This window comes from Megalobrama amblycephala, linkage group LG2 (assembly GCF_018812025.1).
Source record: "Megalobrama amblycephala isolate DHTTF-2021 linkage group LG2, ASM1881202v1, whole genome shotgun sequence".
Classification (NCBI taxonomy): domain Eukaryota; kingdom Metazoa; phylum Chordata; class Actinopteri; order Cypriniformes; family Xenocyprididae; genus Megalobrama; species Megalobrama amblycephala.
Window position 1 is genome coordinate 57540280 of NC_063045.1, and position 15931 is coordinate 57556210.

Below are 15931 nucleotides of genomic sequence, written 5' to 3' on the forward strand. Positions count from 1 at the left end.
AGTCTTCATGTCTTCTAATCCGCTAGCCAAGTGAATCGTTATCATCACATGGATGTTTCCAAGGGCATTTGAGCCTGTCGGTGAAGGGCGGGAAGTCACGGATCCGAGTTCGTCTGTTCAGTGCGTCTGCTTGAGACATACTAAGTGTATTGTGTAACTGTAACAAGGTGTGCTAAAATTAGCTGGTAAGGAATGACATCATTACTGTCTCAAGTGATTTTTGTAACGCAGGTCTTTCTGAAAATAGACCCAAGAAGGCTGTTGATAGACAGCTTGTGCTCTACATTTTGTTCCCTTGTGAATATCATGACACCTATGTGTTGTGTTTTGATTTATAATCTGGCTCTGTTGATGTTTTTGGTAAAGACGTAGAAGTGTGCATAACAGTTGTTGTACTTAATGAGGTCATATAATGCCCTATTTTGTTTTTGGGCTCTACTAGAACAGGTTTTCATGCTTTGAATGTTCAAAAAACACCTTATTTTTCCCATATTTTACATTGTTGCAGCTCCTCTCTTCCCAGTCTGTCAGTAACACTCTGTTTAGTTCCTGTCTCTATGAAGCCCCTCCTTCTGAAAAGCACAATGTGTTCTGATTGGTCGGCTGGAGCAGTGTGTTGTGGTTGTTCAAGCGCTTTGAGTGTGTTTGGGAAATGTCCCGCCCCTTACCATAACCGTGAGTTTCAACAAACTGCTAATTAATTTAACCAGGCCCCGCCCCTTTATTTTGCGTATGCCTTGGGCAAGAATTATTTAAATGAGGAATATTGTGACGTGTTTGTTCCCGGAGAAAACTCAAGTCTACAATGGAGGCATTTCAGGGAGTTCAGAAACAGTGACACTGATATAGGGAATAACTCCCACTGGTGTGACTTTGCAGACCTTTTTCATGCTCAAACAGCAATATTACAAAATAAAGAAAGATAAACATGTAAAAAAGCATAATAGGTCATCTTTAATGTTATTCACCCAAAAATAAAAATGCTTTTGTGGGACACAGAATTTTTGAAGGGTTTTGAACTGTTTTTAGGGTTCTTCAAGTTCAGCGGTGTATCTGCAAATCTTCTGAGCCACTGTGTTTTTCTCTCGTCTGTTTCTTCAGGGGGGCCTTCTCAGTCGTACGACGTTGTGTCAAGCTGTGCACGGGCCAAGAGTATGCTGCCAAAATCATCAACACCAAAAAGCTCTCGGCAAGAGGTAAATCATGACTGTTGGAAAATGTTTTTGGGCTGGGTAAAGGGGGGTTGGTTTGCACTTAATAAATAACCTGTGGATATTTTCAGTCTTTTAAAGGTGCCCTAGAATTTTTTTCACAAGATGTAATATAAGTCTAATGTGTCCCCTGAATGTGTCTGTGAAGTTTCAGTTCAAAATACCCCATAGAGTTTTTTAAATTATTTTTTTTAACTGCCTATTTTGGGGCATCATTAAATATGCGCTGATTCAGGCTGCGGCCCCTTTAAATCCTCGCGCTTCCCGCCCCCGAGCTCGTGACTATAAAACAGTGCATAAACAAAGTTCACACAGCTAATATAACCCTCAAAATGGATCTTTACAAAATGTCCGTCGTGCATGCTGCATGTATGCATTGGATCATGTGAGTATAGTACTTATTTGGATGTTTACATTTGATTCTGAATGAGTTAGATAGTGCTCCGTGGCTAAAGCTAACATTACACACTGTTGGAGAGATTTATAAAAAATGAAGATGTGTTTGTGCATTATACAGACTGCAAGTGTTTAAAAATGAAAATAGCGACGGCTCTCTGAATATAGTAATAAACGATAGTAACTTTAACCACATTTAACAGAACATTAGCAACATGCTAACGAAACATTTATAAAGACAATTTACAAATATCACTAAAAATATCATGTTATCATGGATCATGTCAGTTATTTCAGTTTCAACAAACTACTAACTAACTCAACCAGGCCCCGCCCCTTTATTTTGCGTATGCACTCCTCAAAGTGAAAACATAATTTAACTCGCCATATTGCGTTTTTAGTTTTGGTAGTATGATGATTCAAAGCACTTTAGATTGTTTATTCTTACGTAAGTGTATAATCTGCATGGGTCTGTGTAAGAGAGATTCAACGAATGCCTGCATTGAAAGCGCAAGTGTACTGCGTTAGAAAAAATGAAAGTTTACAGAAAGTTTCAGTAACAGTACCACATTAAACTACTATATTTAATGTTGAATATAATGCAATGGGGCAATATTTTGGGTCCTGATAATGCCAAATGTCTGATTTTACCAGTAAAAAGGGCTTACGTTACATGTGTTATACATGTGTAGTATAATTCTGTATATTCAGGTTCAGAATCATGAATATTTTTATTCTGGTGTCACCATTGTTTTACTCTTAGGTTTCAGCTATCCTAATTCTAATTTCATGTTAAAATTCAGTTTTATTGTTCAGTAAAACACCTAGTAAATTTTTAATTTACTTACAGAAGGTTCAATTAAATCTTGAAATATTGAAAAAAAATTTAAGTTGTATTTTTTAGTTTTGTTCAAATTATCGTGATACATATCGTATCGTGTACCCAATATCGTGATGCGTATCAAATCGTGAGCTGAGTGTATCATTACACCCCTAATTTCTTACTGAATAAGTCAAAATAGAAAAAATTGCCATAGTAAACCTAATTTATGCCAAAATACCATGTTTACTATGGTACAAATATAGTAAATTTCTGGTATTTTTCGTTGACAGTGGCGAATACTATCAAATGGCCACAGTTTTACAATGCTAAAGGAATTATTGTTGCATGTATGAGTTTAAAATGACCAGGCGAATATAAAGATGTCAGCGCTTGTAGTTGACGTGTTTGTTGTGGTGCTGTGTGATATTTTGGGTGAACAGGCCTGTGTGTGTGTTTTGGGAAGTGTTGGCGCACGGGGGCAATCATACGGTCTGCAGGTCATCACAGGCAGCCTGACCGTTTGGCACGCCACAGACAGCGTGTCTGTGCGGCCAACATGCCAAGAGCACAGGATTCGTCTCCCCACAGAGCGCAGACATACGCGTGTACATGATCGAACACACACCCACGCTGGTGCGGAGGGGCTTCACTTCTCTAGTACTCAAACATGAGGGGCTTTTGTTTGACGGTTTGAGAGCTGCGCTTCTACTGCCATCCTCGAACAAAGCCATGTCACACTTCAAGTGGAAAGATTTCAGATTGTCGCTTTGTCATCACTGCTGTTGTTTTGACTCAGCTTGTGACCACATCTGACACCTCACTGACGCCCATGCAATGATTCGTTTTGAGTGTATTCGTATTATTGCGGTTTGCAATGGAAACAGGGTTTTTACGTCATGTGAAGGCTCTGCCAGTCCCGAAAGAGTTAATGCAAAATGTGGCAAGTGGAAACTGGAGCATGTGTGAGGGGGTGGGGCCAGGGTGGGGTGATTGACACAGAGAGCAGCCAATGACTACGCAGCTCCCTTCCTCAAGGAGGATTCTCTTATCATGCAATGGACCATTTTCACAGAATTTGAAGATGTGTTTCCACAGTTATTAACCTCAAGTTTTCACTTTAAAAAATTAAGGCGACATGAAAAGGAAGTTGCGTCTTTTCTTTCCTATTGTTATGTATATCCAGGTGAAATGGCTTCTGGAACAAGAAAAAATGTAGAGCGTGATGTGATTTTGTCCATTGGGAATTGATTGGATTATTGGATGGTTGTGGTTTACTATTGGTGGATCTCATGTTGGGGTTGGCGATATGACAAAAATATCATGTTTTTTTTTAAATTATTTTTTTTCAGTAAAATCACGATTCACAATTTTATCACGATTTTTTCATGTTGGTTTTACTATTTTGGAAGTGACTGAGCAGTGCAGCCAAACTAATTTCCCTATTTTAAAAATGTAGCCTTACAAGGTAACAAAATATATAAGAAAAAAGAATGACAGACCCATTTAGGCCAAAGTAGGGGTGGGCGGAAATGAAAATATTTTATCTTTGTTATTAAAAATAAGAATGAAGATGCACATTACAAATACAATATAATATACAAATGAAATAAATAGTGCTTTATTATTTCACAGTAGGTGTATTTAACAATAGCATTCAAGTAAGAAATTGAATAAACAAATGTAAAAATATAACACTCGACTGTATAAATTATAAGTACACTGATTCTTATTAAAGCTACCGAAGTTATTCAGTCAAGTGCAGTAAGTGATTTTCTCTTTGCCTTTTGTTGTTTGATTAACATTAATGACACAGACAGCTGTAGATTTATTAGGCGGTTGCAGTGTTAATTTCGTTGACGAATAATTTTCATCTTAATTTTCATCAACATTTTTTCACAGATGAAAACGAGACGGTGACTACAATTTTTGAATGACTAAAACTATGACTAAAATCTACTCTAATTTATAGAGTAAAAAGAAATAAAAAAAACTATATAGACATTTAAAAGCAAAAACTAAAATAAATAAACACAAAAAATTACTAAAAATTTTAACTAACATTACAATGAAAGCAGAAAAACTAAAAATCTAATCTAATCCAAATTTTAAACAAAAACTATAAAAGTACCTCAATGATAAGTGTCAATCCCTGACAAGTACTGAACTGAGCTCTCTTTCGTGTCTTTTTGCACTTGAATGGTCAAAAATTGTCCACTTTGGCGAGTAAAGTACAGTTGGTTGCCTTAAGTGAACATAAACATTTTAGAGAGTATATCAGATGTATATGTGTGTTGTTAGAGAAATGCCAACTTAATGCATTACAATTGAACTAAATTAGATTTTAGTTGACTAAATCTACTAAATCAACTAAAACTTGACTAAAACTAAAACAATTTTGATGACTAAAATATGACTAAAACTAAATGGCATTTTAGTCAAAAGACTATGACTAAAACTAAATCAAAATTTGCTTAACACTGGGCAGTTGTCACTTTAAGACCTCATGCATGGATCTAATATACTGACACGCATCCTGTTTTCTCCCAGCTGTTTATGTTCACTTAAGACATAATCGACTTTGTGTAAACCTTGTGTGTATTTGACAGTTTAAGAGCCATGAGAGGTGAAAGATAGCTTAGTTCAGTACTCAAACGCTGTTTGACAGGCTTTTTTAGTTCGCTTAGGGTGTACACGCTCAGAAAAAATTTCAGAACAGCACACAAATAAACTGCAATGTCATGTGAGCGTAACCCTACCTACTTAATAATGACTGCAATAGTCCATGAAACAACAAGAATTGTCCATTTTGATTTCATGTTGACTTTAATATACATTTATAATACTATACATTGTGTTTTATTATCGTTTGCACTGACACTATTGGATGAGAACAAAACTTGAACTGACATAATGACTTCTGTAGAGCTGCTAGCTGAATCAACTCCTTCACAATTGATGAATTTTGCTACATTGACAGTTATTGAACTGAATTGATGCTGTATAATAACACTGTCTTCTGTAGAGCTGCTTCATTGTTGTATTAAACTTCTTTCATAATTGATGTACTTTACACAGTTATTGAACTGAACTGAATCAACACTGAACTGAATTGAGCAGAATAATAACAATATTGTTTTGTAAGAGCAGATTTTGTCTCATATTTGATGGTTTGCATCACTGATTCTGTAAAGCTGCATTGAAACAATCTGCATTGTATTAAGTGCTATATAAATAAAGGTGACTTGACTTGGCATTAACAGAAAACTGCGTTAGTGTTTCTAATACAACGGCTGAGGGAGTGACTGCAACATCTTTCTCTCTTCTGACCACCGTAATCAATCTCTCAAGATTTTTTTTTCCTCTTTTGGAAAGTCATAGAAATGCTATTGTGGATTTTTTCTTTTGCCATTGGATCAAATGGAAACACAAAAATGATTTTTGTTGGAGTTTCCATTCACCACTACAGAAGTTTACTCAACTATGACGACTTCCATTTTTTACGAACCCTGTAAATGTGAAAAGGATCCATAAGAGCTGCTTTGGGAAGTTGCGTTTTGCTGTGAATACTTTGTGCATGATCGGAGCACCTGCAATGCAGCATGGAGATGACCTGGATTTACCCAAAGTGTCTCACACACACACACACACACACATGCAGCTCTGGGGTGTTTAGCAGGACTAAACCCACTAGGTTGAATGGGGCAATTGACTCGGTGATTGTTTCCAATTATAACAACCTACCGCTGGGATAAATAATGAAAAAAAACGATTGTTTGAGCTGTAATTGTTTCTGACAGGCCTATTATCCTGCCATGCTTCTGTGGATGCAACCATGAGCACAGTTGCATTTGATTGGATACATTTGGTCTCAAATAAGTATCTTTCTCTGTGTACAATGCAGATTATCTTTCATTTACCTTTTGGAAAAATTGCTTTTATTTAGTTGTACCTTGCATTTTGCTGTAATATGTTCTTTACGTATGGTAAATGATTGTGATGTTTCTCATTTGTAAGTTGCTTTGGATAAAATCATCTGCTAAATGTGCAATGAATGGAAGTCCTGGCCTATATGTGTATGTATATTTTTTTTTTTTCTTGCTGAATTTCCCGTTTTAGGACAGAATGATTAATCGGAGTAAATGCTGCTTCACTCCAAGTTCGGATCGCTTATAGCTTGTATTTGGGAACGCAACATGCGCCAACTGTCTTCTTAAACTTGTAAGGAGAAGCATTTATATACTGACTGTTGCCAACAAAAGAGAAGCTTTAAGGCCCGATATACTTCAAGCGAAATTGAAGAGCAAACTGATGTGATGCCATTTCTAACAAAATCAAGCCATTTGGAGTTCGTCTTGGGAAAACGAAATTTCCAGAAACGTTTGCTACGCCTGTTAATGGTGTTGTCAAAAGTACAGACTTTGATACCAAGTCGGTAGTGAAATTTTCAGACATATATGATGAGCGTGTGAACGGCCAATGGCCAATCAGAGGTGTTTACGAATCCGCTCAACAGCAATCAGAATTTTTTTTAAATTTCAGTACTGACTTGGTATCAAAGTCGGTACTTTTGACAACACTAGCTGGTAAACACCTTTGTACTACCATTGGTCCGTGGCGATTACATAATAGGTAGGTGTGTGCTGAGGCTCCACCTTCTTTCACATGGAAATCTTTTCCGGTTCAATCGGTCAGACGTCCGTGAGTGACAACATGAACACACTGGATAGCTGCTTTATAGTAGAAAATGAAGTTGTACTTCTGATGAAATGAGACACTGACACTGATTTTCATGTTTAATACAGGCAAAACGGCTTGATTTTAAGCAATTTATTGTATAAAGTGCTATATAAATAAATACCGACGTGACTTTACTAGAGTGCCGAATTGCAGAGCTTGCAAACATATCCACATTGCTATGATCAGATGCTTTTCTTATGCTTTATTAAAAAAAAGCTTGCTGCTTTCTCAATTTTTTTTAAATGTATTCTGTTATTGAGATGAAAGCGTGCAGCATATATTTACATGTTCATCTAAATGCTGCTCTCAGCAGTGTGGGCGGCGCCAGATGTTTGCTAACAGTATATCGCTGCTCACGTATATCAAACTTAATAAATGTTAATATTGTATTGTTACATTTCTACTAAAACAATTTGGTCAATTTTAAAAATAAAATTATTTTTTTCTTACTTGGTTTTTTTTTTTTTTTTTTGTAGTAATATATTTATAATCATTAATCACAAAAAATTGTGCAGCTCTGCAAACAAGCACAGTAAAACCTGGAGTTTTTTTTCTTTGTATTCACATTTTAAATCACAACTGCAATTTTTATCAGAAAAAAAAAAACAATTAGATGTTTTTCCCCCTAATTGTGCAGCCCTATTTAGTGTTGTCACGATACCAAAATTTTGACTTCGATACGATACCCAACTTAAATATCACGATACCGATACTTAAACGATACTATGGCAAAAACTTAAAACAGCAGGAAATAACATATGACAGAACTTCTTTCTTCACCAGTGTGCAGGCTGATTATTCTGGATTTGCGCTTCATTGCCATGAAGTTAGTTAGCTTTAATATAATTTTTAATGTTTATTATTTTCATGCTCAATAAAATTGTAAATTATTTGCTGTTATGCTTTTTTCCTGTTTTTTTATACATGTAGTTTTTGACAGTAAGATTAGCAAATAATTAGAGCAATGTTATTCAAGCATAAATTGGTTTAAAATAACCGTAGCCTATATACCTTCACATATTTATGTATTTTTAAATTAATTTCATTTTTGCAACCAAAAATTACTTCTTTGCGGAGGTCTGCTTGCACGAGTAAAATAAATAAATAACACTCATTTAATGTTTGAGAGCATAAACATAATGCTGGTATCACATTCACTAACTTGTCGCTCTTTAAATTCTTTGTACAAATCGGGATGTTTGTCGGCAAGATGCTTTGCCAAGTTGGATGCGTCGGCTCCCTTCGCTTGCGTTATTTTGTAACAGCTTTGTGGTGTCCGTGGGCTTGCATTGTAAGCAAAATAATGCCATATTTCGCTTCGTGCATCTGCTTTCTCAACAATTTGTGCACGGTCTGCAAGAGCACCTGTATTTGCAAACATACCTCTCGTTTCGTCACCATAAAAGCCATTGCGCAATTGAGAGGAATAAACACGCACTCAATAATGTGCTTTAGAAGCAGCGCGCTGCACGCACCCTGCCCCCTGCTGTCGCACATTAGGAAATACAGCTGGCACTTAAAGTACCGGTACTAATAAAATGAAGAACCGGACCGTATCGCGGGTATCGCGATACCTTTCTAGTACCGGTATATCGTGCAACACTAGCCCTATGCCATTTCACTCAGAAATGTGTCACATTATGGTAAAATTTCTTGGGAATACCATTTCATGAGTTAATTTAATTGATTGGATATGGGGGGTAAGTCTTAGTGATACAACAGAAACATGCATCTTTAATCCCCATAACTAATGTGAGTGATGTAGACAGGTCAATCTACTGTAGCTGTGGCGTGTGGTTCATTACAGTAGTCTGGTGATGAGATCAGATCGGATGGAGACTTTCTCTCTTTGCAGGGTCTGCTGCTCTTTGCTGCAGAGGCGTTTTGTGGTGTTTGGGTGTCAGCATTCTCACAGCTTCACACCAGTCGCTCCGCTCAATGTGACAACTTCTCGAGCTGTTGTGTGTGTGTGTGTGTGTGTGTGTGTATGTGGATTTTTTTGGTGTGTTTGGGAGGGTTGCAATGAGGCCACAGTGATGTTCTGTAAACTGACTATAGCTTTAATAGCAATTTAAATGTCTCACATCATGCTTTTTTAATGTAATTGTAGTTTTCCCTGTGCTCTACTTATAATATACACTATTGTTCAAAAGTAAAAGCTGTTCTTTAAAAAAAATCCTGAAAAAAGGTATCATGGTTTCCTCAAAAATATGAAGCAGCACAACTGTTTTCAACATTGATAATAATAAGAAATGTTTTTTGAGCATCAAATCAGCATATTAGAATGATTTCTGAAGGATCATGTGACACTGAAGACTGGAGTAATGATGCTGAAAATTCAGCTTTGATCACAGGAATAAATTACATTTTATATATATTTTTAAAATAATAAATCGCAGCCTTTGCAATTTCAATTGAGCACACAACAAACTTTTTAACTACTCTTTTATGAGTACTGTGAATTTCGGACATGTCACATACTGTTTTTCGCCTACTATATGTGATTTCGGATTCAGCCTTAGTGATGCTGGAATGATAGACAGCCAGCCGTGTCTGTTTATCAGGACTGAATCGTGAATCGCTGGAGATGATCTGCGCCCTGTTTCCCAGCTGTCCTCCTTCCCGTGTGACTCATGCATGGCAGACAGCAGGCTTCGTCTGTGGAGTGTGCCGGAGCTGTCCAGGCCTCTCGGCTGTGCGCGTCTGTCTCTCCATATCATGCAGATTCGCTCGAGTCGAGCATGTCCTCCACAGTCAGAGGTTGCACGATCTGGTTGCTCATTGCCATGTGGTTTACAGTAGATCCTGTGGTCTGCGTGATGCTGAGCGTGACCTTTGCTGCAACGTTTGAAGTGCCCAGACCGCTTTAAATGTGCACTTTAAAAGGGTTTAACCAGTGTGAATGGAGCAGGAACTGTTTGACTGCAGGAAAACAACCATCACAGCCCTTCAGAACTATAAAAAAAAGCTTTGTTCAAAAGATGTGAAATTAATTATGAAGGTGATTTTTTCTATTTTTAAACACCAACGTCATGCCATGTCAACTTAAGTTAGAGATCGTTTCAAAGATATTGGTGCCATTTTGTGTTTGATGATCGTTCCATCTACGAAGTGCACAAAGTTTGGGGTTGGTAAGATTTTTCCTTTTAAAGAAATGAATACTATTATTCAGCCAGAATGCATTAAAGTGACATTAAAGACATTTATAATGTTACAAAAGTTTCTATTTCAAATATATGCTGTTCTTTTGAACCTTCTATTTGTCAAAGAATCCTGGAAAGTATTCAAATTTTAAGCAGCTCAACATTGTGGCGCAGGAAGTTTGTAGGTTAATGTGTCAAAGCTGCCAATCAAAATGTCACTTTGTGAAACAGACCGTCCATAACTAAAATGTTGCTATAGTAGCCTAATGAAAGTAGCCTAGAAAGCCTACACACTTAGCAATTGTAATTTTTAAAAAAAATAATATATTTTATTTCATAATTAAAATCCATTTTCACATTCATCTTGACTGACGGGGCAGGATAGTCAGGGTGAGGGGGCGACATCGTGGCACTGGCCCTTGATAAGTTTTCATAATCTTTCATCATAATGAAACGACTTTTCCGCTGATGTAAAAAGCATGTGTGGGCGGGGGAAAATAATAATGATAATCACTTGATCAGAACAAACCCATGTAGATAAAATAGTGCCAACTTACTATTTTAGCATGTTAGACATTAGACGTTTCAGCATGGTATATTTGCATCTGTGTGATTTTTCTCACAGTCTGCAGAATCTGCAGTGTTAATTCAGTTATTGTTCATATTGTTTCAAGCAACTATTTTTTTTATGGTTTTAGTTTTCATTAATCAAACTGATCTGCTGTAATAGGAGGATTGTTTGGGGTCAGTTAAGAATATAGAGTAGGAATTGATCAAGCCATACTTGGTAATATGGCATATGCTGGTTAGTTAAATGGGACCTATTATGCAAAATTCACCTTTATAAGGTGTTTGAAACACAGATGTGTGTGTAAACAACCAGCCTGTAATGGTAAAAATCCACCCACTCCTTTTTTATAATCCCCATAAATCTCTCCAAACGTACGGTTCCAGATTTCCATAAGAGTAGGGGGAAGCCCCGCCCACGACTGGTGACGATCTGCCCTATTAGCATAAATATTGCCCTGAGTGAGCCACAGCAGTCGCCATTTTTGTTTACTCACTGTAGCAGCTGGAGATGTCTCTCCATCAGTGTCCGACTCCGTTTCGAACATGTAAGGCTGAACACCACACTGAGCATGAGATTCTCCAGTTATGTTGTATCCGAAGCATGAGCTGTAAATGCTCCGCCCCCTTTCCAGCTCATTTGCATTTAAAGGGACACACACACAAACGCCGTGTTTTTGCTCACACCCAAATAGGGGCAAATTTGACAAGCTATAATGATCTGTGGGGTATTTTGAGCTGAAACTTCACAGACACATTCTGGGGGACACCAGAGACTTATATTACATCTTGTGAAAAGAGGCATAATAGGTCTCCTTTAACAGCTTGATGTTATTGTTAACTAAAATTAATGTGAAATTCACAGCACTAGCATAGTTTCTTTGGCTAAACTTCTACAAAGGCCATGAAATTCCACAAAAGATGTGTGGAATTGGTTAAATTAAGCTTTGTTAACATTTAAAAATAACGCATTTAATCACTCCATCTGCAATGACGGATCCAATTGTTTTCCCAGATCACCAGAAGCTGGAACGGGAAGCCCGTATCTGCCGTCTGCTCAAGCATCCCAATATCGGTGAGTCTGAAACATCGGCCATTAAAGTTAGCTTCACAGATGAACCTGAACTTCTCCATTAATGACAAAATCAGTGTAAAATCCTTCATTCTGGACGCAGGTGCGACACGCTCAGATTTCAGTGAGCTAAAGGGATCTCGAGGGGCATTGAAATAGAAAGCATTCCTGTTTGTTTCATTTCAGCACATGAAGCTGCTCTTTGAATTGTCTTGTGAGTGAATGGCAAATGAAAGTATGTGATGATATTATTACTCTCTTTATGTTTAATGCAGTGCGGCTCCATGACAGTATATCAGAGGAAGGCTTCCATTACCTCTTATTTGACCTGTAAGTGCTTCCATATAATGTGGTGCATAATATCTCTCTCTCTGCTTTGTTTTTGCTCAGTGCGCTTCAACAGACGCCCACCCACTCTACCTTCCCCTAGCATCTCTCTCTCTCTCTCTCTCTCTCTCTCTCTCTCTCCCTCTCACTCGAGAGACAGTTTCCATAGCAACAGAGCTGGGCTGCCCAGCCGAAGAGAAATCCTGCAGCAGGGGTTTCCCCCCCGAAGCCCCAGTGATCTCTCTTCTAGAGGATTCCCCCATCCATACTGCTCTCGCTCACTCCCTCGCTCTCTCTCGCTTTGTTTTTCCTGTCATACGCAACCACGCACATGCATGCATGTCTGTAGATTAATATTATGGCTGTCTTCAATTTAACTGTGCTTGTTTAATAAATGCTGCTGTCTTAATTTATTCTTTTTATTATATTTTTAATGTAAATTACTGTTACAAAGATGGAGTACATTTTAACATTGGTTTTATTAACATTTTTATTTTAGTTTGTTTTATATTATTTTCAAAATATTAAATATTATGAATTATTATTATTATTATTATTATTATTAATAATAATAATAATAATTTATTTTAATTAGTATTAATAATTTATTATTTTTTATTTTAATACATAATTTTTAAATGTTTTATTTATGTGTTTATTATAAATTGTTTATTGATTTTTATTATTATTATTATGTTTATTCAGTTTAAAATATTTCATTAACATTTTATCATTGGCTTTATTAATATTTTTATTTTATTTTTGTATTCTCAAAATATTTAATATTATCTATTATTATTATTATTATTATTATATTATTAATTTAATTAATTGTTATTAGTTATTTAATTAATTTTTATTAGTAGTAGTTTTATTAGTAGTAGATTTTTACATTATTAGTATTTTATTTTGTTATTTTATATTATAATTGTTTAGATCTGTTTTATTTGTTTATTATAATTTGTTTATTAGTTTATTATTATTGTTAGTTTATTCAGTTTAAAATATTGTTTAACATTTTAAGATTGGTTTTATTAATATTATTATTTTATTTATATTTGTATTATCAAAATATTTATATTATCAAAATATTTAATATTTAATATTTTTATTATTATTAATTTATTTTAATTCATTTTTATTATTTATTTAATTATATTTTTTATTAGTAGTAGTTTTATTAGTAGTAGATTTTTACATTATTAGTATTTTATTTTAATATATAATTTTTTAAAATCAGTTTCATTTGTTTATTATAATTTGTTTATTGGTTTATTATTAGTTTATTCAATTTAAAATATTTTATTTAACATTTTCACATTTGTTTTATTCATATTTTTATTTTATTTAATAATATTTTATTTTTTATTAGTTATCTTAATACATACATATATATATATATATATTTTTTTTTTTATTGGTTTTGTTTCATTTTGTTTGCATTCTTATTTTACTATATATATATTTTTTTACTTGTCTCTTTTATTGTACCCATTTCACCCAGCAAGGCTGCAAATGCTTTTGCAATATGAATGCACAGTTTTTGCTATGCCACTGTAACTGAAGTTGAAGAATTACAGAATAAATTTGCATGTGAATATGGTGACTGTGGTAACAATATCTTCTCTCTGTCCTGCAGTGTGACGGGTGGAGAGCTGTTCGAAGACATTGTAGCCAGAGAATATTACAGTGAAGCTGACGCCAGGTAAAACAGCGTCTCCATTTTCTCTGTTATCCAGTCCAGACCCTTCCCACAACCATTTCCTCTCCATCCACATTTCTGTTTTTCTCTTTCATTCTCGTTTTGTATCCTCGCGTATGTACTTTGTACACATTCAAGTATAATATATGTGTAATAGTTTGTCCACATCATACAAGTGATAAATTTGTTTTTTAAATGTTTGAGGCAGTGTCTCTCTGAGGCAGCAGGCGTGGGTGGCTCTCTATGCGTCTACTTCTGCAGGTCCCTTTCCTCCAGTTTTCCCACCGGCTTCATTTTTCTCCCCATTCCATCTATTCCTGTTTTCAGATCTTCTCACAGACACACACAAAACACACACACACACACACACACACACACATACGCACACTGCAGTCGCCCTCAGGAGAAAAGCTTTAATCAATTTGACTGTGTGGGAAAGCATGTGGGAGTGAGGGATACGGCGAGAAACAGAAAGAACGAGAGATACTTACCGAGGGAGGAAACACAAGAGCTGGCGAATGATGAGACTACTGGAATCCATGAGCTCATCAGCCATATTCGTGGGTAGAAACGTGTCACGATGCCGCCCGTCCACCGTCAAGACGGTGAAATGTATCTGTCCCTGAGGGCCGTAGCCCCTCCACCTGCCTCTGCTGGAGCAATGACTGAAAGTAGGCCTCTAATTAACACATAATGACAGTGTCAGCTCACATTCAGCTCTCTCCAGCACATAAACCTGCACACTCGCTTCGTTTGAGCCTGATCTGTTTCCATAGCACTAGAAATTCCTGACAGAAACTAGATATTCACACTTTCTGAAAAAAATGTATAATCCATTGCTATGCTGTTGCTGGTTTGTAGATCCTTCCTTTTTTTTTACTAATTTGATCGCTTAAACCAATAGCTTAAGGACACATGATTCATGGCTGAATAGTGAGGAGTTTTTTTTTTTTTTGGGCCACAAAATGATTAATGTTTGTTTATATTTATAGTTTAATATTGGCTAGAAATGTATTTATTTATTTAAATTAAAATACACTACAGTACATACACTACATACTCTACTGTTTAAAAGTTTGGGATGAGTAGGACTGAAAGAAGTCTCTTATTCTCACTGCATTTATTTGATAAAAATACAGTAAAAACAGTAATATTGTGAAATATTATTACAATTTAAAATAACTATTTTATATTTTAAAATGTAATTTATTCCTGTGATAGAAAGATGTTTTTTCAGCATCATTACTCCAGTCTTCAGTGTCACATGATCCTTCAGAAATCATTCTAATATGCTGATTTGCTGCTCAAGAAACATTTCTGATTATTATCAATGTTGAAAACGGTTGTGACGCTTCATATTTTTGTGGAAACCGTGATACATATTTTTCAGGATTCTGTGATGAATAGAAAGTCAAAAACAGCATTTATTTGAAATAGAAATCTGTTGTGAAATTAAATACATTTCTAATATTACTTTTCATCAATTTAACCCTCTGGCTGTCAAAAAAAAAATATTTAAATGAAATAAGTGTACTATATTTTAGTTTGATAATGTTTTTCATTTAATATTTTGCATTTTTAGGGGATTTTTTCATACTAAACTATTTTTATGCAGTAGTTATAATCCATTTATTCACTTTTTGAGCATAGATCTGAAAATGAAATTTCCAACTTAAACTTAAAACGTTTGGTCTGTTTTTAAAGATGACACTTGGCAGATTATTGCTGAAGTGAAAAAAGTTGAAAAAACTGAACTTAAAAGTTATAGAATTTTATATTTATTGTTATGAAAATGCACAAAAATACTATTTTCAACACTATTTTATATTAAATATATATTTTCTAAAACACATTTTACTCTAAATCATTGAGAAAATCAAAGCCATAAATCTAAACAAGTTGTGTTCCAAATTTGAGGTTGATATCTCAAAAAATGAGCTTTCAGTAAGATTT

General features: G+C 35.4%; 1 protein-coding gene across 1 annotated transcript in view; it reads left to right on the plus strand.

Moving 5' to 3' along the window:
* Positions 1–15931, plus strand: part of LOC125262414 (calcium/calmodulin-dependent protein kinase type II subunit gamma) — an 82795-nt gene that overhangs the window by 7626 nt on the left and 59238 nt on the right. The window contains 4 exon segments of the mRNA XM_048181175.1: positions 1102–1196; positions 11893–11952; positions 12225–12279; positions 13916–13981. Coding sequence (XP_048037132.1) covers positions 1102–1196; positions 11893–11952; positions 12225–12279; positions 13916–13981 — 276 coding nt within the window.